General features: G+C 34.8%; 1 protein-coding gene across 13 annotated transcripts in view; it reads left to right on the top strand.

The window, feature by feature from the left end:
* The window catches only part of LOC141333649 (glutamate receptor-interacting protein 1-like), a 331,685-nt gene that overhangs the window by 284,093 nt on the left and 22,746 nt on the right, over positions 1 to 24,846 (top strand). For 7 of the 13 annotated variants that reach the window (XM_073838710.1, XM_073838715.1, XM_073838707.1 and 4 more), the window contains 6 exons: positions 1,608 to 1,753; positions 5,388 to 5,468; positions 14,654 to 14,723; positions 17,744 to 17,889; positions 23,147 to 23,351; positions 24,597 to 24,736. In XM_073838710.1, coding sequence (XP_073694811.1) covers positions 1,608 to 1,753; positions 5,388 to 5,468; positions 14,654 to 14,723; positions 17,744 to 17,889; positions 23,147 to 23,351; positions 24,597 to 24,736 — 788 coding nt within the window. The remainder of the gene's footprint in view (positions 1 to 1,607; positions 1,754 to 5,387; positions 5,469 to 14,653; positions 14,724 to 17,743; positions 17,890 to 23,146; positions 23,352 to 24,596; positions 24,737 to 24,846) is intronic. The other 6 variants (XM_073838718.1, XM_073838716.1, XM_073838717.1 and 3 more) reach the window with 1 other exon arrangement.

Below are 24,846 nucleotides of genomic sequence, written 5' to 3'. Positions count from 1 at the left end.
ATAATGTTTAGATTTTTTTGCCAGATGAATACTGTTTTTATTGCAAAAATAAAATAATAGTTCAGTGAATAGTGTGAATTTGCTTAATTTCCAAAATATATTTAGTAATATTCTGTAGTTTACCACTATAAATTAGGTCATATGAGTTATTGTATTTTGGTGGTTTAATTTTTTAATTAAATTTTTTCCCCCCTCATATTTTACATACGATATTTTGGTATTTTATATAATAAACAAATATTTTTATTAATATGTTGATTTAGTTTTTTTTTTTTTTTTTTTTCCCCAGATGAATACTGCTATCATTTCAAAAATAAATAAAATAAAATAGTTCAGTGAATAAGATTTATTTAATTAATTTAACGAGGTATAATGAGCACACTTGCGCCTTAAAGAGAGCATTCTGGAAAATGGAGCGAAGCTGGAGGATAACAAAACTAGAGGTATTTCGTATTGCATGGCAGGAAAGTACCCTATCCAACAGAAAAGCCTTAAAAACTGCTAGATCTGACTACTACTCGTCTCTTTTAGAAGAAAACAAACACAACCCCAGGTATTTATTTAATACAGTGACTAAATGAACGAAAAATCAAGCATCAACAGTCATTGACATTTCCCAACAGCACAATAGTAATGACTTTATGAACTACTTTACTTCCAAGATCAATAGTATTAGAGATAAAATTGTAACCATGTAGCCGTCAGCCACAGTATCACATCAGATAATGCGCTCTAGATACCCTCAGGAACAATTCCACTTTTACTTTCATTCTCTACTATAGGAGAAGAAGAATTGTATAAACATGTTAAATACATATAAATAATAATAAATAGTTCATTAAAGAATTTTCCCCTTATTTTTTAAGTTGCTCAACATGATTTAGAGATTTTAAAAATGCACTATAAATGAACAAACACTCTAAATATTACATATTCCAGATGAAAACACATACACCATATCATCTCAGAATAGTATGCATGGTTTCATCCGAACCTGTTTCTATATTTTTGCTGGGGCTGTGAAGCTCTAAACAGAACAAGTAACAAAAATGCATTATTCTCAGTAAATCTCTTCCTCCAGCATAGCTCTAAAATCACCAAATGCCATTGGTTTTTGAGGCTAATCACAATAAGATATGTTTTAATGCTTTACGTTTTTGTTGGTGGTGATGCTAGCAGCCCACGCTGGATCCCAGCATCCAAAACACAGCATACTGTATGCTTTATGTTGACCAGCTTTGCTGGTGTTTTCAGCGGTGAAAGCAAGAGCAATATTGCTTCTGTTTGGCTCATAAGCCATTTTGGAATTCAATAAAGAGTTTTTGTTCCCTCAGCTATTAAAAAGTGCTTTTACTCTGACCTTGAGCTAAGAGGACATTTGTATTTTTGGCTAAAGCGTCACCATCCACTCACTAATGTCTATTTAACTGCGCCAGCTGGCATAATATAAGTGGTTGGCTGGTCAGTGCGAGACATTTCCTGAGTCCCACCACCTCTTTTTGTTTCCCTCTACACCAGTCCATTATTTTTATTTTATGCATTCAGCACAGCTAGTCTATTGGCCAGTGTAAGAGGAATGGTGTGCTAAATCTGCTCTCTGTGCACAGGTGCGGCATCCTGCAGATTGGCGACCGCATCCTGTCAATAAACGGCATCCCCACTGAGGACAGCACGCTGGAGGAGACCAATCAGCTGCTGAGGGACTCCAGCATCACCAGCAAAGTCACACTGGAGATTGAGTTTGACGTAGCAGGTGGGGACATGTACCGATTCATCAATTCCAAACTTGTTTGGGGATGAAAGATCCATCTGGCCACATCCCGTGCTTGTCCTAGAGTTTTTTTTTTTTTTGTCTTTCTTTCTTTTTAAAAGTTATGCCATAATACTGAACCATCTGGCATCTGTTTGATGCACAGAAATGATTAGTACTGCAAGACAAGTGACCCGTGATTTAATAAGTGCTATTTCCGGACAGACATCCACATGAAAAATACTGTTTATATACTTTCATCTGAAAATCCACACCACACATTCTCTCTTATTTTTCCATCTCGTGCTGTGCTTTGGCAGTGTAATCACAGTCCGGGCCGCGTCGAACGTCTGTAGTCCTTGAGACACGCTGTAATTAGCTTGTCATCCTAGTGTTTTGTCTTGTTTAATTTGGTTTGATATTTAATTAGTTTCTTTTATTTAGCTTATCAGGAATCTTTTAAACTGTGTTTCTGATGACTTCAAGGGTAGTCACAGCCTTCCGGCACTAGCACACAGACGGCACACGCCTTCTGTCCATTAAGCGATGAAAAAAAAATCTATTTGACATAAATACTGTTCTTTTTGAACTTACTATTCATAATTTATTCTTGAGCACCAAATTAAGCATATTAGAATGATTTCTGAAGGATCATGTGACACTAAAAACTGAAGTAATGATGCTGAAATTTAGCTTTGCCATCACAGGACTTTAGAATACATTCAAATAGAAAAATATAATTTTAAATTGTTATAATAGTTTACAATATTACAGTTTTTACTGTGTTTTGGTCAAATAAGTACAGCTGAGTAGAGGTGAAACGATTAGTCGACAATGTCAACAACAAAACAATTGTCAACAAATATGTAATCTATTTAAATAGAAAAACATTATTTAGACTTGTAATTATAGTTTGCAATATTACAGTTTTTACTGTGTTTTGGTCAAAGAAATGCATCTGAGTAGGGCTGAAACGATTAGTCGACAAATGTTGACAAAAAATTGTAGACAAATATTTAATATATTTAAATAGAAAAACATTTTGAATTGTAAAAATAGTTTACAATATTACAGTTTTTACTGTGTTTTGGTCAAATAAATGCAGCTGAGTAGAGCTGCATAATCGTCGATTAATCATTCTAAAAATTATTGCAGTAGGGCTAAAACAATTACTTGACAATGTTGACAAATATTTATTATATTTAAATAGAAAAACATTTAAAATTGTAGTAATATTTTACAACATTACATTTTTTACTGTGTTTTGGTCAAATGAATGCAGCTGAGTAGAGCTGAATAATCGTCAATTAATCGTTCTAAAAATCATTAGAGAAGGGCTAAAACAATTAGTTGACAATATCGACATATTTAATATATTTAAATAGAAAAACATTTTGAATTGTAATAATATTTTACAATATTACAGTTTTTACTGTGTTTTGGTTAAATAAATGCAGCTGAGTAAGGCTGCATAATCATCAAGTAGTCGATTAATCGTTCTAATAATCGTTAGAGTAGGGCTAAAACAATTAATCGACAATATCGACAGCAAAAAAATTGTTGACAAATGTTTCATATATTTAAATAGAAAATATTATTTTGAATTCTAATAATATTTTACAATATACTTTTTTTACTGTGTTTTGGTCAAATAAATGCAGCTGAGTAGGGCTGCATAATCGCCGATTAATCGTTCTAATAAACGCTAGAGTAAGGCTAAAACAATTAGTTGACAAATATTTAAATAGAAAAACATTATTACAATTTTTACTGTGTTTTGGTCAAATAAATGGAGCTGAGTAGGGCTGAAACGATTAGTCGACAATGTTGACAAATATTTTATATATTCAAATAGAAAAACGTTATTTTGAATTGTAATAATATTTTACAATATTACAGTTTTTACTGTGTTTTGGTCAAAGAAATGCATCTGAGTAGGGCTGAATCGATTAGTCAACAAATGTTGACAACAAAAAGTTGTAGACAAATATTTTATATATTTAAATAGAGAAACATTTTGAATTGTAATAATAGTTTACAATATTACATTTTTACTGTGTTTTGGTCAAATAAATGCAGCTGAGTAGGGCTGCATAATCGTTGATTAATCGTTCTAAAAATCGTTAGAGAAGGGCTAAAACAATTAGTTGACAATATCGACATAATATATTTAAATAGAAAAACATTTTGAATTGTAATAATATTTTACAATATTACAGTTTTTGCTGTGTTTTGGTTAAATAAATGCAGCTGAGTAAGGCTGCATAATCATCGAGTAGTTGATTAATCGTTCTAATAATTGTTAAAGTAGGGCTAAAACAATTAGTCAACAATATCGACAACAAAAAAATTGTCGACAAATGTTTTTTATATTTAAATAGAAAAAGTTATTTTGAATTGTAATATTTTACAATATTACACTTTTTACTGTTTTGGTCAAATAAGTGCAGCTGAGTAGGGCTGCATAATCACAGAGTAGTCGATTAATCATTCCAATAATCGTTAGAGTACAGGCTAAAATAATTAGTCGGCAATATCAACAATAAAAAATTGTTGACAAATATATATTTTGAAATAGAAAAACATTATTTTGAGTTGTAATAATGTTTTACAATATCACATTTTTTACTGTGTTTTGGTCAAATAAATGCAGTTGAGTAGAGCTGCATAATCGTTGATTAGTCAATTAATCGATTAATCATTCTATTAATCGATTATCAAAAAGCATTCTTTCAAAAGACTTCTTTCAAAAACATTAAAACATCTTATCAACCCCAAACTTTTGAATGTTGATATAAGTTATGCAAACCCTAACAAACTTGTTAATTAAATTTGGGAATTATATTTGTCAATTTTGGCATGACATGAGCGTACCATAATTTGCAAGACCTGCTTATTTCCATTCTGCAACACACAGAATGTCAATTTTCTGTGCAACCCAATAAAATGTAAATGTTTTATCACTGAGCAACAGCATTTGCTTTTGAAAGGATGCGCTGGAAGGAGAACACTTTACCGTGTTTAAATATTCTTTATCGTTGAGGCCAAGTGGTTGCTTTAAAAACACTTTTGTTGATTTGGATGAAATGGGCAGAGGTCGTTATGTGTAATGGCGGGTCACTAGAGAGCAGTACGTTTTCTTTCTTTGAGGGGTCTGACACTTCTGTCATTCTTTCTTAAGTCTGACTCACTGCCCAGAGGAGAAGGACATATTTTATGGAGATTTTTTTTCTCCTCTCTCTCCCAGACTAAGCTTTCTGGGCTTCTGTCAGAGAGATTGTCTACATCTCTGCCTGTGAAAGACTGAATTTTTAACAGCTGTCTCTAAGTCCCTTTAAAGAGACGGTTCACCCAAAAAATGAATGTTCTGCTGCCATTTACTTTGCTTTCTTTCTTGCATGTAAAACAAATGAGGTAAAAGCTACTCTTCCATGCAATGCAAACCATGGTCCTCACAAGTTCATTGTATGGAAATAACAGCTTAGACATTCTGCTAAACATCTCATTTTGCATTCTATGGACATTCCTGAATCTCCACTTTCTGCTTTCAAAATGATCTATAAATCCACATATATTAAAACTCAGAATGATCATATGGATAGACTTGCATCTAAAAATTCACCTTTTTGTATTTTAGAATCAGTTATTCCAAGCAGTGGAACCTTCCATGTGAAGCTACCAAAGAAGCCAGGTGTGGAGCTGGGCATCACCATCAGCTGTACGTATTCTTTTCTCAGTTTTTCTTTGTATTTTAATAAGGCTGTGTTTACTTAAGCTCCTTGACCTTCAGTCCAGGTGTAAATTGTATTTAATTGTGCATGTTAAAGGCATAGTTTACCCAAAAATGAAAATTCTGTCATTAATTACTCACCCTAATGTCGTTCCAAACCTGTAAGACCTTTATTCATCTTTGGATTGGAACACAAATCTAGATATTTTTGATGAAATCCGAGAGCTTTCTGACCTTGCATAGACAGCAGAATGAATGTCTTAAGGCTTTGGAACGACATGAGGGTGTGAACTAAACTAAAGGCAAGCAAAAACCTTGAATGAAGTTGCTTTGGATACAGTCATCTGCCAAATGTATAAATGTAAGACATTATACAGTGGGAGATAATGTTAAATAACCTTGTAATCTCCCACTTTTCCCTTTGAAGCTTTAATTGCCTCTTCAGCGTTTTTCTGTGCATTATCCAGGCCACACATTTCTTCACAATTGTGTCTTCCTTCATTTGCTATATCACTGCGATATAAATATGTGACATTTAACCTTTGTTTCGGTTCCAAAGACATTAAAGAGACACATCTGGGTAACTTATTACCGGGTTACTGTGGGAATAATGTAGCTGTTGCTTATTAGGGGGCTGGAAAAACTTTGTTACTCAAAGGGTTTGTGCTTATTTATTACATTTTTGAAGTTCTGCATGAATAGAAGTGCCTAATTATATATTATCTCTCATTTATTGCAATTGTACATTTAATTGCTAGGCACAGCCTGTAGGTTACAGTGGCTGCGTCCAGAAGTGAAGGCAGTTTCAGTGTATTGTGGTGTTGTTTTTGTAGATGAAGAGCTCCCAGAGCAGAGATGTCTAATGATCTACAATGAATTTCAGGGAGCTTTAGGGATAACCACTCAATCAAATGCAATTTGTAATTTTTTTACCATTTGCAGAGCACAGGGAAATTGTAGCGTTCCAGTGTCTTCCTAGCAGTGTTATTTTGATATTATTTTTAAATTAGCTATTATATTTAATTTTTTCTGCTTTTGTCATCTTTATTGTTATTTTATATAGACTTTATATATTTCTTAATACTGTGTGTGCTTATCTGGATGATCTACGACAGTTTTTTTTTTTTTTTTTTTTTTTTTTTTTGTGATGGTTGTTTATGAGTCCCTTGTTTGTTCTGAACAGTTAAACTGAACACTGTTCTTCAGAAAAATCCTCTAGGTCCTGGAGATTATTCAGTTTTCCAGCTGTTTTTGCATATTTGAGCCCTTTCTAGCAGTAACTGTATGATTTTGAGATCCATCTTTTCACACTGAGGACAATTGAGGGACTCAAACACAACTATTAAAAAAGGGTTCGAACATTCACTGATGCTCCAGAAGGAAACACGATGCATTAAGAGCTGGGGAGTGAAAACTTTTGAACAGGATGAAGATGTCCAAATTTTTCTTATTTTGATGAAATATAATTTTTTTTCCGTATAGTACTGCCTTTCGGAAGCAGCAGAAGATACTTGCATGTTTTCCGGGAGACAAATTAAGTACAATTTAACTTGATCTTCAAATTCAAAAAGTTTTCACCCCTGGCTCTTAATGCATTGTTTCTCCTTCTGGAGCATCAGTGAATGTTTGAACCTTTTTTAATAGTTGTGTTTGAGTCCCTCAGTTGTCCTCAGTGTGGAAAGATGGATCTCAAAAGCATACAGCCACTGCTGGAAAGGGTTTAAATATGCAAAAGTTGCTGGAAAACTGAAGAAACTGTATGACCTGGAGGATTTTAGTACTTCATCTCAAAACTTTTACAGTTAGATGCCAAGGCAAGATTTCTAAGATGCTTTCATTAATAGTTTTAGTTATTGATACTAAAACATCTTGCTACCTTTGTAAACTGCCTGAGAAGGCACAGTGGATGTGACAAAACATTGTTTTGAAACTTTTTTCAATGCAGCCATTGTCTGGGTTTTTGGAGAACGACGCATTGTGGGGATTTGAGACATTGAACATGGGATCCTGCCTTTCAACTACAGAATATATCATATTGCACTGGACCCTTTTGACTTATCATTTTTGTCGTCTATGTCCTCCACACCAGACTACTTTTCAAACCCTCATCATTTCCTTCTTCCTTTAGAGATACTGTTTGTATTCTCCTGTTGTGCCATTCGTTTACCATCACCTGGCTTTTTGGAAAGGTAGTTATAGACGGATCTGCCTGTGAATTCAATCTGTTTTCCGCCTGCAGTCAGGGCCTCTGCAGAGCTCGCTTCGTAAACCCCACGCTCCGAACGCTCGAAGCCTTTGCCAGCTGCTTCATCAATGCCCGCCCGCATTGTCAAGCCAGAATGATTCATCACCTCATCCCAGCTCGGTTTTGTGACTTTGACTGTTTTCCCCATTACAGCAATATGATACGAACTTTCTGTTATTAGCCAGTAAGTGTCTTTGTGAAAAACACTGGTGGACCCCCATGCAACAACCCAGCAGTAATTGCTTCTCTCTGAAGCTGAGGAGTTGTTTTTCCTCCAGAGCAATTTTGCCCATCGTCCTCCACACTTTCTAAATGAAAGTATTTATTATCTTGCTGGTCGTGTACAAGTCCTCGCATTTGTTACTAATTTGATGGGGCAAATTCTCCCAGGATAGGCTATGTAAATATGCACAGTCCAAAGATAATAGCAAACAGTTCCCAGTAAAGCTTCTTTGTGGGTTTTACAGCTGTCTGAACTTCCTTAATGAGCCAGACAAACTATTGGGCGCGTGCTAACGCACTGCTGTAACTGCTTTTCAGATCATTAAAAAAAATCCCTCAACTGTTGGTTCCCATTCCACCTCATTTTCTCAAAAATTCCATGATATCAATAAACATAATAGCTCAACCGAAAAAGAAAATTAGTTTTGATTTACTCACCTTGATGTTCCAAAATGGTGTTTTTTTAGAATTTATTAAATTATGAAGAATAAATTGATGGTTCTTTTAACATGCAGTTACAATGAATGGTGACTGGAGCTTTCAAGAATCAATAAGCAAAAGCACCATTATAGTATAACAAATGGTCTATAACTCTGTATTACATTAAAAAAACGTATAATTGCTTTGTGTGAAGAAATTCAAGATGTTATTCAGTTACAGTTTCTTCCCAAGTGAGCTTTTCACAGGATTCGCTGAATAAAAATTTAATCAGTGAGTTGACTTCAAGAAGCAGATCAATCCAATTTATGAACAAATGATTCAGGGTGGTTTCGTGAACTGGAAAATGAATCAAATGAATGACTGAACAGATTCAATGAACGACATTGTGTTCTCTGCGATAAACACAGCAAGATTTTTAGTGAATAATTACTTTTTGGTCTGTTCCTCACAAAACATTGAAATGTCATCAGAAAATGTCTCTTTTATGATGTTTTTGAATCCTCTTTGAAACTTGTAACCTCTATTCATACAGTAGTTATTGCAAAAAAGAGCAGCATAAGAATTGCGAAATTGCGAAAAAGAGCAGCATAAGAATATCAGTCTTTTGTATTCTACACAAGAAAGTAAGTCACATGGGTTTGGAACTACAGTTGAGGTCAAAAGTTTACATACACCTTGCAGAATCTGCAAAATGTTAATTATTTTACCAAAATAAGGATCATACAAATGCATGTTATTTTTTATTTAGTACTGAATAAGATATTTCACATAAAAGATGTTTACATATAGTCCACAAAAGTTAAAAATAGTTGAATTTATAAAGATGACCACGTTTTTAATACTGTGTTGTTACCTGAATGATCCACAGCTATTTTTTTTTTTTTTGTATTTAGTGATAGTTGTTCATGAGTCCCTTGTTTGTCCTAAAACAGTTAAACTGCTGTTCTTCAGAAAAATCCTTAAAATGCCACAAATTCTTTGGTTTTCCAGCATTTTTGTATATTTGAACCCTTTCCAACAATGACCATTACAACTATTACAGAAGGTTCAAATGCCCATTGATGCTCCAGAAGGAAAAATTATGCATTAAGATCCAGGGGTGTAAACTTTTGAACATAATGAGGATGGATGCGTACATTTTTCTTGTCTTATTTAGTACTGCCCTTCAGAATCTACATAAGATACTTACATGTTTCCTAGAAGACAAAATAAGTTAAATTTACCCTGCTCTTCAAATTCCAAAAGTTTTCACCCCCCGGCTCTTAATGTATTGTTTCCTTCTGTTGCATCAGTGAGCGTTTGAACCTTCTGTAATAGTTGCATATGAGTCCCTCAGTTGTCCTCAGTGTGAAAAGTCATTGTTGGAAAGGGTACAAATACACAAAAATACTTAAAAACAAAATAATTTGTGGGAACTGAAGGTTTTTTCTGAAGAACAGTGAACAGTTTAACTGTTCAGGACAAACAAGGAACTAATGAACATCTATCACTAAAAAAAACACAGCTGTGGATCATTCAGGTAACAACACAGTATTATGAATCAAACTCTTGAACGGGGTCATTTTTAAAAATTCAATTGTGATTTTTTCTTGTGGACTTTATGTAAATGTCTTTTATGTAAAATATCCTATTCAGGTCAGTACTAAATAAAAATAGCATACATTTTGTACAATCCCTCTTATTTTGGTAAAAAATAATTAACATTTTGCAAATTTGCAAGATTTATGTAAACTTTTGACCTCAGCTCTATGTGATAATGAGTAAATATTGTAATTATTGGCCGAACTATCCCTTTAAGATTCAGAGATCATGGAGTTAGCACTTTTGTTTTCATCTAATGAAGACAGAGTGCTGTAGATCATGTGAACTCTACACAGAGAAATCCCATTCTAATATATATATATATGCAATGAAAGTCTACTCAATTATGCCTCCACTTGGCTCAGGACCAGCAGGATGTCTGAGAAAATCAGCTTTTATGGCTCAGATTGAGAGAGAAAGCGAGACGTAGGCTGTCCTATCCACGTGTCGATTTATGTATATGGGCTTTGCCGAGCTCTCGTGGCCTTCCCGAACAGTTTAATGGCTTTCTGCTTTGTGCCTCTGCGGAGCCTGTATTTCACAGGTACTAATAAAGCCATAGTGGGACACGTTTATAGATGTCTTGTTTACTTCTCCTTAAAGATTACCTTGTCTTATTCTACTGCTGGCATCTCGTTTGCTTGGGACTGGAAAATTAAAAAGATATAGAGAGTTGGTTTTCAATCAGATTTTTAGTACTGTATATGATTTTACATGCAAGTCGCATCCAGAATGACAAGCTTGAAGTGCTTGCAAAGCAAGTTTTCGAACATTTTGAACATTAAAAGTAAAGCAGTTTTTAGATTGATGCAATACACTGGTTCTAAAATATTTCTGACAAAGTGTATAGTCAATGTGAGGCTTAAAAAAGGTTCAGGATGCAGCCATAAGCCCAGATGCAGTGCCTTGCGAAATTATTCATACCCCTTCATTTTTTTCACATTTTGTTATGTTGCTGCCTTACGTTAAACTACTTTAAATTACTTTTTTTCCCACATCAATCTACACTCCCTACTCCATAATAGCAAAGCAAAAAATAGGTTTTTAACATTTGTGCAAATTTATTAAAAATAAAAAACTGAAAAGATCCCATTGCATAAGTATTCATACTCTTTTCTGGGACACTCGAAATTTAGCTCAGGAGCATTCATATTGCTTCTAAATGTTACTACACTTCAAGTGTAAATTTGTAAAAAATTGATTTGCAAATTTTACAAATTTATTAAAAATAAAACACTGAAATAAGTACATTGTATTCATACCCTTAACTCAGTACATAGTTGAAGCACCTTTACAGCCTCAAGTCTTTTTGGGTATGATGTGACCAGCTTTGCACATCTGCATTTGGCAACTATCTGCCATTCTTTTCCTCACCTTTTCACCTCTCAAGCTCTGTCAGCTTGGATGGGGGCTGGCAGACATTTTCTAGAGTCCTAGTTGTTCCAATCGTCTTCCATTATGGATAATGCTTCTGTGAACCTTCAATGCAGCAGATTTTTTTTCTGAACTATTCCTTAGATCATTGCCTTAACGCAAGTCTGTTACTGAGCTCTACAGGCAGTTATGACAAATCAGCTACCAGTGACAACCACAGTGCCACTTGGAAGCTGGCAGAAGATGGCTGTGCTCTTCCGTTCTGAATGTCATAATGTAGCTCGTCTGACAAATCATCTTGTAGCTTGATTTCCAAAACATACTATTAAGATGAGTGTCTGTTTATGTAAGAAGCCATATTTTCCCATGTTTTTTCTGCTTCAAAATTCATCAGAGCTTCACCCGAGTTGAAAGGATGTGCTTTGATGTGCTCCATCTGAAGGTGACATCACACCGCTGTAATGCAGCATATGGTGAGGTGCCTTTAAGGTCAGCGGACATGCGCTCTCTTTGAGCTGAGCAGAAAACATGATTATTTCTACGGTCCAAGAACTCGCTAACATCTGGAGATTGAATGGTCAGATACATCTCAAGACCTATGTTGCTGACACTTTGACAATTTGCTCTCGGATAGCTTGTTCAAACCTGGCTCTGATTGACATTCTTAAAGCAATTTCTTTCCTCTTTTAGACGAGATTGAATCTTTGACCTTTTTCCATTGAGTCATTCTGTACTTCACTTTCTCTTTCAACAGACAAACCTTGCTTTTTAAATTGAAAATGGAAGTTAAGTAGCTCTAATTAAGTACAATTAAGGACAACCTTACTCTATTTTACATGGACAATCATTCTCTAATTTTGATTAGAGTTCTTTTTCAAGTATCTCATTTAGGTTTTTTTATACTGTGCTTCAGAATACAGTTAATTCATAAAATATTCTTAAAAACTGCCTACTCCTGTTAGCATAACTTCAAATAGGACTAAGCAGTGACCTTGAAATTAAAAAAAAAAATTATAGGTTGTTCTTTCATTTTGATCTCCACTGTATATATTTTGCATTTTCAATCATGACAAGATTTTTTTTATTATTCATTTATTTAATGTATAGGCTTTGAGATATTTCATCATATGTGACCCTGGACCACAAAACCAGTCTTAAGTCGCTGGGGTATATTTGTAGCAATAGCCAAAAATACATTGTATGGGTCAAAATTATTGATTTTTCTTTTATGCCAAAAATCATTAGGATATTAAGTAAAGATCATGTACCATGAAGATTTTTTGTAAAATTCCTACTATAAATATATCAAAATGTAATTTTTGATTTGTAATATGCATTGTTAAGAACTTAATTTGGACAGCTTTAAAGGTGATTTTCTCAGTATTTTGATTTTTTTGCACCCTCAGATTCCAGATTTTCAAATAGTTGTATCTCGGCCAAATATTGTCCTATCCTAACAAACCATACATCAATAGAAAGCTTATTTATTGAGCTTTCATGTGATGTATACATCTCAGTTTTGTAAAATTTAACCTTATGACTGGTTTTGTGGTCCAGGGTCACATATTAATCAAGCTCTCAAGTTATCAAGGTGTTCTCTCGATTGGAGCTTGTAGAGTTGTTCTCTAACCGTAACAACCCACCAAGGAAACCCTCCGGTGTCGTCTGTCTGACATACACACATGCTTGGCATCTCAATGTGTAGAGCTTAAAAAAACAGAATAGGACAATTCTCCAATACTGGCAGGCTGCACGGAGCATCAGAATTGATGATGATTAAGCTGCACCACCATCTGGAAGTCATATTAGGTAGAAAAGTGAGCAGGAATAACAAAAGAGTTTATTTTCCTCATTGGAAGTGAAAAAGACACGACCTTCCAGTCTGTCTGTGACGCGCTAAGCGAACATGAATCACCCTGAGCTCCGACTGAGAGAAAAATGCTCCGGCACGTCACTCGAGAAGTTTGATATCACACCTCCAGATGCTCCTGGTGGGCTAGGGACCATATGACATGTGATTATGAGCTCACATCTGTCCCCCTGTGCAATAGGATACAACCAGAGCTGCTAAAAAGGTCCATTTAACACTGACGGAATGGCTCGGTTCCAAATCCTAGAGAGCTGGCAGCATTTTCAAGCCCATTTATAATATTATTTAATAGTTTATAGTAATATATCTACATTTTCTTACTGTAAGAGTTGGCGCGGCCATTTGTACATTTTAAGGGTGTAGCTTCCAGTCTCATTTGCGTCCAGCTATTTTTAGCTGTACAAAACAGCTCATTTTACTGCTTGATATTGCAAATTGGTGTGTCTTACCATATTGTTTGAATCTATTAAATTGCATGCTTACAATGACACTAATTCATTCAAGTCCCCCAAAAAAGATGGTCGTCCATAAGACAAATGTACGAGAAGACAGGATAATGCAGAGACTCTCAATAGGGAATCGGTTCAGCACTGCAGCTGGAATTGCTTGCCAGTTTAATGCTGAACAGAGTCCTGTCTTGGAATGTTTTAGAGGGATACAAACCTCTCATCAATTTTACTTGTAATCTTCTTTCATGCTACAGTGTTTACTTGTTTTCTGATTTTAATAACAAAGGTTTTTGTTGAATGCCTCGGATATTTTGTCAAACATGTTAGTAGAACAGTGGTATACCTACAGCTATTACTCCTTCAAACTCTGAGTTATGAAGATTAACAATATTTCAGAAAAAATTAAGTATTTATAGATCTCTGTTCTCAAGTTTTTTCTATAGCGGATAATTAAATAGTTTTTAAATCTGTTGACTGGTTTTTGAGGAGTTTCAAACCCACTAAGACAAGCAAACCATCTTGGTTACAAATTTGGAGTTCTTTCCTTACAGTTTAAGATTGTCATTTTATATATATATATATATATATATATGTATTATTATTTGCTGTACAATTGTGGAAACTGTGCGTCTCCATTGTCAGTCATTGAGAGTGGCATCTTTTGCAGTGTCATCATGTCATTCTGCAAGCTGGAAAATGTAAAATAGACAACAAAACCATCAGTTCCGACTTGACTGGACTGACAAGTACTTGTTCACACTACCAAAAGCAACTAGTTTTCCCGCAACTCTGCTGGATAGGCACTACAAGTCAATAACAAAGCTCTTGCTGTGTCAACAGATTTGTTTCTCCAACTTTAACCACACTTTTATCATCAAGAGGAACCTAAGTTATCTAAGTTAACTAAGAATGACTCAGGCTTAGGTAATCAGCAGAAAATGATTGAGGGTTTGCCTTTAAACAAGTTGATTGTTCTCTTCTCTCTTCGCAGCTCCTTCCAGTAGGAAGCCCGGAGATGCGCTCATCATCTCTGACATAAAGAAAGGCAGCGTGGCGCACAGGTACCGCCTCACATCATTGTTTCGCACCATATCTCCTTTATAATGTACTCTTGAATTCTATAGAAACGCTAATCTCCTGCATAATAACTCGTACAGTATGCAGCCTCCAGCGCACCTACACCCACCAGCTTATTTTAATAAAGAAAAAATACATAAAAGATGGATTACATTTGGAGTACATGAGTGCACAATGTTTTAACCAATATAACACGCTCTAAAAAACATAACATAACTTTTAGAATATTTCCAATTTAGAACTTTTAGACATTTAGAATGTTTCTACATTTATAATACGCACCAAATCAGCATATTAGAATGATTCCTGAAGGATCATGTGACACTGAAGACTGCAATAATGGCTGCTGAAGCTTCAGCTTGGCAGACGTCAGAGAAAATTTCCGAACTCTCCTCCAAATCAGCACTTCACCCGTGCCTTAAATAGCTTCGACTAGACCCAAATGGCTAATGTAATGACATCCGCTCACGGAATTGAGCATGACTACGAGCGTATGCTATCTGCATCGACCTGCGCAAGCATACTTATGCATATAAATGCTAATTTTCTCCAGGCTATAGTGGAGGCTTCTGATTGAGTGCGGCTGGGAGAACGTGTAACCCTCCGTATTGACATAAATCTCAGCAGCTGCCCTGAGGAAAGGTGTAGAGTGCTGTTTGACTGCATTGTTGTTGATTGTGAAGTCTATACGGGGCTGTTTGCAGTAAAATCTAATCTAGCTGTACTCACTAGCTTAGATTTCCTTCTTTTTTCACTCGTAGCTCGAGGTAGTACTGTATAAAATTTCGGATTGGTAAGATTTTTCATTTATTTGGAAGAAATCTCTTATGTAAGCCTGCATTTATTTGATTTAAAAAGCTGTAAAGTTATGAAATAATATTACAGTTTAAAATAACTTTTCTATTTTAATGTATTCTAAATGTAATTTATTTCTGTGATGGCAAAGATGAATTTTCAGCATCATTACTCCAGTCTTGAGTGTCTTCAGAAGTCAGTCTAATACACTTATTTAGTGCTCAATAAACATTTCATATTGTCAATAGTGCTGTCAAACGATTAATCGCGATTAATTGCATCTGAAATAAAAGTTTTTGTTTACATCTATGTGTGTGTACTTATTATGTATATAGAAATAAACACAATGCATGCACATATTAAAAAATATGTTATGGTTATATATTAAATATATTCATATATAATGTAAATTTAAATATGAATATAAATTTATATATGTAAATACATGTAAGTATTTTCAAAAATATATACTGTATTTGCATGTATTTATATATACATAATAAATATAGACAGTGCACATACTGTACATACATTATGTAAACAAAAACTCTTATTTTGAGTGCGATTAATCACGATTAATCATTTGAACAGCACTAAGAAAACCATTGTCCTGCTTAATATTTTGTGGAAACCTTGTTTTTTTCAGGACTTAATGAATAAAAAGTTCAAAACAACAGCATTGATTTACTTTTAAGTTCACTTTCAGAACAAAAATGTACAGATAATTTACTCACCCCCTTGTCATGCAAGATGTTCATGTCTTTCTTTCTTCAGTCATAAAGAAATTAATTTTTTTGAAGAAAACTCTCAGGATCTCTCTGCATATAGTGGATTTAAATTCAGCTTTAAAGGGCTCTAAACGATCCCAGCGGAGGAAGAAGGATCTTTTCTAAAAAAAAAAAATTCTATTTATATACTTTTTAACCTTAAATACTCATCTTCTCTCTGTGTTACTCTGTGTATTCCAGCTCAAGACAGTTAGGGTATGTCGAAAAATCACCCTACATCGCTATTTTACCTTTCGTTCACTTATGTTCACTTTGTAAACACTTGGTCGGCACTTCTGCAGCAATGTAGGGCGATTTTGAAGTTGGAGGAGAAAATCAGATGAGTTTTTCGACATACCCTATAACTGTCTTGAACCGGAAAACACAGAGTACATGCAGAGTTAGACAAGATGAGCTTTTAAGGTTAAAAAGTATATAAATTGTCATTGTCGCTAAATAAGACCCTTTTTCCTTGGCTGGGATCATTTAGAGCCCTTTGAAGCTGCATTTAAACTGCATTTTGGAAGTTCAAACTCATGGGCACCATAGAAGTTCACTATGGAGAGAAATTCTGAAATGTTTTTTTCAAAAAACATTTTTTCTTTTACAACTGAAGAAAGAAAGACATGAACATCTTAGATGACAAGGGGGTGAGTACATTATGTGTACATTTTTGTTCTGGAAGTGAACTTCTCTAACTTTCATTTCTAACAAAGACTAACAAAGCTGAAAAAAAGAAAGAAATTCTCTGTGGTAATACTTAGGGTTGTTGGGGGAAGCTGTATACAGGTATAATTACCTTTCTTTTAGCAGGCATACTCTAATTTCCCATGCTTTTACATAATAGAACATATGTTTACCTGCTTATTATGCGAGGAGGAGAGAGAATTGGGTTATGAACCGCTGTGTACACAGTGGAGTGGTTAAACACGGGTCTGTCCATCTTTGTATTTAGACGACCATGTTAGATAGCCTTGGCTCTCGCAATCTTTCACATCTTGCTCTCCTCTGTTTCAGATCTATTAAAAGAGCCTAAAAATAAGTGAGCCATTTAATATGAAGAAGTGGTGGAATAATTGTGAATTCAGGCAGGATTACAGACATCTCTCAGTGTCTAATCTTAATATAGAATGGCACAATTATGGCCAATGCGATAAAAATATGATAAAAGTCGTTTTTCTTTGCTTCGCATCTACCTCGGCGCCTCTGGCTGCTCTTGTGTACCGTGGTCAATACACTGAATAATGGATGTGTTTTCTTGCAGAATGTGAACTCAGACTCCAACGAAATGAGTGTAAATGTCTGCTTAAGAAAGAAAATAACCTTTCCTTCGAAATATCACGAGACGAAATGGAGATGTGCATGTATGGTTGAGGAAATGTTCCTTTAAAAACATCCAAAACGTCTGTGCTTGTAACTCTTTTTCTTGTCCTCATTTAAAGGACAGGCACCCTGGAGCTGGGGGATAAGCTTTTGGCAATAGACAACATCCGTCTGGACAACTGCTCCATGGAGGACGCCGTTCAAATCCTGCAGCAGTGCGAAGACCTGGTTAAACTCAAGATCCGCAAGGACGAGGACAACTCAGGTACCTCTGAGCCTCTGCAACTACAAACCCCACACGGACGCAAATTAACACTAAGAACCCCAGTGCGAGGATAGAAGACGTCTAATGCAAACGTTTGTTTGCCAGGATCAAGATAAAGAATAAGCTATTAAAACCTGACTGATTAGCTTCCTCTAATGTAATCTGGTTTCAAAGATACGGGAAGGACGGAAATAGGACGAGATGAGAAGAAAAAAAACAGCAGCATTATTAGCTATGAATCCTTTAAGGACAGAAAACGGATATTAAGTTGAATTAGGCTATATTAGAGAAAACAATAATATTTAGATATTTTTCACCTTGCGTAACTACATAATTATCTATATTTATATGTGACCCTGCACCACAAAACCAGTCATAAAGGTGAGATTTATATATTATCTGATGTACGTTTTTTATATAGGACCATATTTGGCCGAGATACAACTATTTGAAAATCTGGAATCTGAGGGTGCAAAAAAATCTAAATATTGAGAAAATTAAAGTTTTTAGCAATGCATATTACTAATCAGAAATTAAGTTTTCATGTATTTACATTAGAAAATTTACAAAGTATCTTCATGGAACATGATGGTTATTTAATATCCTAATGATTTTCGCCATAAAAGAAATATTGATCATTTTGACCCATTCAATGTATTGTTGGCTATTGCTACAAATATACTTGTGCTACTTAAGACTGGTTTTGTGGTCCATGGTCACATGTTAATAATATATTAATATTATGTATTAATATAGTAAATATATATATATATGTGACCCTGGACCACAAAACCAGTCATAAGGTTAAATTTGACTGAGATTTATACATCATATGAAAGCTCAATAAATAAGCTTTCTATTGATGTATGGTTTGTTAGGATCGGACAATATTTGGCTGAGATACATCTATTTGAAATCAGAAATCTGAGGATGCAAAAAAATCAAAAAGACTGAGAAAATCACCTTTAAAGTTGTCCAAATTAGGTTCTTAACAATGCATATTACAAATCAAAAATTACATTTTGATATGTTTACAGTAGGAATTTTACAAAAAATCTTCATGGAACATGAACTTTACTTAATTTCTCAATGATTTTTCGCATAAAAGAAAAATCAAAAATTTTGACCCATGCAATGTATTTTTGGCTATTGCTACAAACAAACCCCAGCGACTTAAGACTGGTTTTGTGGTCCAGGGTCTTTTAAAGAAGTTTTTCTGCTCGTCAAGGCTCCGTTTATTTGATTAAAAATACAGAAAAAAACTGTGATATTGTGAAATATTATTGCATTTTCAAATAGTGTTTTTTCTATTTTAATATACTTTAAAATGTAATTTATTCCTGTGATGTAGAGCTGAATTTTCAACACCATTACTCCAGTCCTCAATGTCAAATAATTCTTCAGAAATCATTCTGATATGTTGATTTATTATCAATGCTGTGATACTTTTTCAGGATTCTTCGATGAATAAAACGTTAAAAAGAACCGCGTTTACCTAAAATAGATATCTTCTGTAACAATATACACTACTGTTCAAAGTTTGAGCCCAGTGATTTTCTTTCTTTGTTTCAAAGAAATTATTACTTTTATTTAGCAAGGATGTATTAAATTGATCAAATCTGTTCGAATCTGTTCGTATTCTATTTTAAATAAATGCTGTTCTTTTTAATGTTTCATTCATCAAAGGATCCTGGAAAAAAGTATCACAGATTCCAAAGAAATATTAAGCAGTTTCCAACATCAGCATATTAGAATGACTTCTGAAGGATCTGAAGGTATACATATAATACGTACTTGAAAAAGGGACCTTCATGAACATTTCTGGATTGATTGTCCTAAGCAAATTGTTGAATCAAAGTAATGAATTGATTAATTGAAATGGACAGCTTGAAATAATTTGTGGAAATTAATTGATCTTACCAGCTCTTCCTCTTTTTTAGCTGCTGAAGTCTAAATCTAAAATAGATAGGATAGACAGACCATCAGTCTTTTAAATCTAATATTTGCAAATCCTGAGACAAGGATAAATTGGAAAATTAGTTTAATGACACGCTCTTTAGAGAACTTAATGGAGAGTTAAAAGCACATTTAAAAAACATCATGATACGCACAGTGTTGCTCAAAGATTAGGGTTTTACACATAAATAAATGAATAGTACTTTAGAAAGATGACTGTCTGTCAAAATTGAGCATAAAAGTTTGATTTTACAAGAAGCCAACATATTGAAATCACATGGCCGACTAATGCTAAGCATTTATGGGTCAAGTCTGTTATTTCAAATGTTCATTCAGAGAATAATTTAATCATAGATTTTATATCGCCAGCAAACTCATGCCTATTTACTGCTTGTAACAGATTAAATTATGTTCCTCCCTTGACATCCTTCTGTTCAAAGAGATAATTCAGTCAAAAATAGTCCATGTCATAATTTATTCAAACTTCATTTATGACCTTCTTAAATACAACTAGCTCTATTTCAACTTGAGGTAGGCCATGTTCAGACTGTAAGGATGCGAAGTGGCTCTGCTGATGGAAAGTCACAGGGAGATCTTCAATATCTCCAAAGGATCTTCTGGTAAACCTTTCACTTTTACAACGACATGCACATCTCCCCTTGCTCCCACAACCTCACAATTCATCCTTAACACTATTAGATGAAAATTAGGTTTAATCGCTCCAATTTAATGCTCGTTTGCTTCAATTATCCGATTAGAAACCTTTGGAGCCCTCATCCAAGCTTTCTCCGAAGCACAGGCGTTATTGCTACAAAGCCGAACTGCGAACTCACTTTTATTTGGCATTTATATTTCATCCAGGACATCCATTGTGTCCATGAAATGGCACCTTGTGTGTTTCAGTTCCTCGCGTCCAAAGCCAGAGGCTCGTTTAGATCTTTCTCGCTGGGAACATTAAGGTCGACATTCATTTTTTACAAGGCCTTTTTTAGAGCTGTGACAACAAATCATCAGTCTGAGAGAGGGGCCGTGCTGACTGGCGTGCTAAATGGGGGTAATTTCCCTCCCATCTCTCCATTAGTCTGTCGTCGAAAAAACAAAGGCGTAATGAGCCGACCTCGTGTTAACGAACATCCCCAGACCCCCAGCGTATACAGATACACACACACACATACTCAAACGTATACAGCTAGAGCTGTTGTGATCTGATGGATATCAGTGCTTCATTAGTATGTAGACGCGGGTGGGAGCGTCTATTTTCCGCCTACTCTTTACTGTATTTCTTTCTTGGTGTAGCCATGTCAAAATGGACAGTTTGGCCTTTAAATTGACTGCAAAGTGAGCAGCAAATATTTTATAAAACAATTTCAAGTGGATTTCGCTGTTGCTGTTGTCAGGTCTGTTGCTGGAGCGCATGCAAAATGAGTTTAGACTTATAATTAATTTACATCATGATTCCTGTAGCTCAGCTGGTGGTGCAACTAGCACGAGAATCCCCTGAGGACACACATACTGATATAAAATACAGCTTGAATGCACTAAGTCACTTTGGGCAAAATGAAAAGTCTGACATCTGACATTTAGTCTTTTGAAATGCATTGTGGGTCCAGGATATGGAGGTTTGGATGATAACGTGTCTGATTTGTAGAGGTAGGTGCAGTATCCATTCTTGAAATGGATCACAGAGCCAATATCCCATTTTTTTGTATTATGCATGTGAATATCTCCAATTTGCCAATCCCTTCTATTTTCCGTTTCTCATTTTTTTGCTTATTTTTTTTCTCTGGATGCACTACTTCTATTATCTTGCATCATTCTTCTCTCCAATTGCCTTCATTTCCTTTCCCATTCTTTCCAGTTTTTCTATTACACTCTCGTTTATTGCTTTTTATGAGCATAATAATTTTTTTCTTTTGCTTTTAGGGTTGTCAATCAATTAGCAATTTGAATCAAATTAATTACATGATGTGCTGATTATGCAATCCAAAAATTATATATTTAAAATAGCATATAATATATTCAAATATAATTAATATTGCATATGTATGCGTTTATATACACACACAGTTGAAGACAAACGTTTACATACACCTTGCAGAATCTGCAAAATGTTAATTATTTTACCAAAATAAGAGGGATTATGCAAAATGCATGTTATTTTTTACTTAGTACTGACCTGAATAAGATATTTCAGATAAAAGATGCTTACGTATAGTCCACAAGAAAAAAATAATAGTTGAATTTATAAAAATTACTCTGTTAACATACACTTGATTCCTAATACTGTGTTGATAATGGAATGATTGAACAATTTTTTTTGTTTAGTGATAGTTGTTCATGAGTTTCTTGTTTGTCCTGAACAGTTAAACTACCTGCCGTTCTTCAGAATAAAATCCTTCAAGTTCCACAAATTAGTTTGTTTTTCAGCATTTTTGTGAATTTTCATACTAAGGACAACTGAGGGACTCATAAGCAATTATTACAGAAGGTGAAAAAGTTCACTGATGCTTCAGAAGTGAGGTGAAAACGTTTGAATTTGAAGATCAGGGTAAATTTAACTTATATGTCTTTTGGGGAACATGTAAGCATCCTTTGTAGCTTTTGAAGGGCGGTACTAAATAAAAATAAGAAAAAATGTACACATCTTCATTCTGTTCAAAAGTTTACACCCCTGGCTCTTAATGCATCGTTTTTCCCTCTGAAGATAAAATTCTACTTTGAAATTATAATTAGCTATACTATATCTATCAATTTTATAAGTTACCTTTTATAATTTACAAATAATGTCTTGAAACTCAACTATTGCTTAAAAATTAGGATATATCTTGCCTAAAAAGAACCCATAATAGTTTGGAAATTAACATTTATTAATATGTTCAATTAATTAATGTTTATTAAGATTTTTTTACCTGTTTTGGGTTTATTTTAAGCCAGCCATGTAGTCATTTTTAAACAGTAGCTGATTTAAATAAAAAAAAATTAAAAAAACAGAAAGCTGGGTTAAACATTCAACCCAATCACTGGGTTAGTCCATATTTCACCCAGTATTTTTTAAGAGTGTAAATAACACTAACGGGAAGTAGTGAATGTTCAGTTGTCCATTAAATTGACAGCTCCAGTATTGTTATCTCATTTCCATTTGTTTTCTTTCGGTTTCCTTTTCCTTAATTTTTCTTTCCACGCATCTCTTATTTTCTGTTCAATCCTCCTTCATCCTCCCTCCCTCCCTTCCCTCCTTACCTCCTCTCTCTGTCCGGTGTTGTGAGGGGTGTCTTCGATCTGCTCTCTGCCCCTCTGTGAGGTATCCTACGTGATGGCAGTGTTGATAGGGACGCCCGTGTGCTGTTGGCCTGTGTTGCAGACGAGCAGGAGAGCTCTGGCGCCATCATTTACACTGTGGAGCTGAAACGCTACGGCGGGCCGCTGGGCATCACAATCTCGGGCACCGAGGAGCCCTTCGACCCCATCATCATCTCTAGCCTCACTAAAGGTGGCCTGGCCGAGAGGTATGACTCAAATCTTCAAGCCTGTCAACAGTTAAGAAATATCACATTTAAGATGTATATATCTTGTATGTGTATTAATATACATACATATCTCACATCTATGAGTGTGATATTGCATTTAAACAACATTGTAACAGCACAAGTGTGTAAATACATAAGAAACAACAATGCAGTGTCTGTAAAAACCCTCTTTTGTGCAGAACAACTTGCTTCTGCCATGAATTTGACAGCTGAGCCCAAGCCTCCGTTACGTATTAACGAAGGAACATTGAGATGCTTCAATGAAAACTTATTGTATTACTGTATTAAAAGCTTGCTGTATTTAGTACAGAGAGAAGTGGGCTGAGCGATTGTGACTACCTGCATCTGATACAGCATTCATTCTTCAAATTTACAATGAACCATTAGTTTGAATGTCTGCTAAGGAAAGCGATATCTTTGTCATAACATTAATATCCGTATTATCATCTGTTAATGGTGATTTCTGATGACAGCACTGCTCACTGCATTTGTTAGCTGTGTCAAGCTGTTGTTGAAACTAAAAATAAAATACATTTCTAACCACATTTATTTTTCAGTATAAAAGTCCTAACTGCTAACTTGTAAAACATGCTTTAGTCGCCTTCTGAAAACGGAACAATGTAACTAAAATCACCATCACAAACACACCATTTCTCAATACTACTCACATTTAAATACTACTATTATTTATATAAAATATTATTTAATGAATAATAATATTTACTAAACAACAGCCATCATAAAAGTTGCTAGGCAATTTAGTCAAAAGTACAAAGGCAGCGCTCTGATATACAGCACTGAATTGACATAAACATGATGAGATTTTGCCAAAACTATTTGCTCTGGAACAAATAATAGTTTAATGAGACCAAAGATTTACCCAAAAGGAATTATCTCTTGTTTAACCATTGACGATCCAGAACTTTCATGTCTGAAAATGTTGAAGCAAATTTTCAAATAGACGTTATCTTTATTAACAAACTGCATATTTGAACTATAAACAAGTACATTCTCAGCTGAAAACCTCTTAAAACTACATTCCGTGTCACAAAAACAGTAATATTTATAAAATTATTCTGGATTTGGATGTCCACCATGACACTTGCTGTAAGAACTACCGCTAACAGAATGATACAACAAAAAAGGAAATGGGGGAAAAAACTTCTGAAATGATGCATTGCAGTTGCCCTTTAAGAGTAAGTTGGTGTGCTCTTGTCTCTACAGGACCGGTGCCATTCACATTGGTGATCGCATCCTAGCCATTAACAGCAACAGTCTGAAGGGCAAACCTCTCAGTGAGGCCATTCACCTGCTGCAGATGGCAGGAGAGTCCGTCACACTGAAGATCAAGAAGCAGGGAGAATGTGAGTGCTGACACGTACACTTACAGCCAAATGGCTTTTTATTTGTACACTGCAGGTCAAAAGTCTGAACTCACTTCCCATGAAAAAAATCTTGCAAGTGCTGAAATGCT

This window comes from Garra rufa, chromosome 4 (genome assembly GCF_049309525.1).
Source record: "Garra rufa chromosome 4, GarRuf1.0, whole genome shotgun sequence".
Classification (NCBI taxonomy): Eukaryota; Metazoa; Chordata; class Actinopteri; order Cypriniformes; family Cyprinidae; genus Garra; species Garra rufa.
Note: the sequence above shows the minus strand (reverse complement) of the source record. Positions and strands in the feature narration are given on the sequence as shown.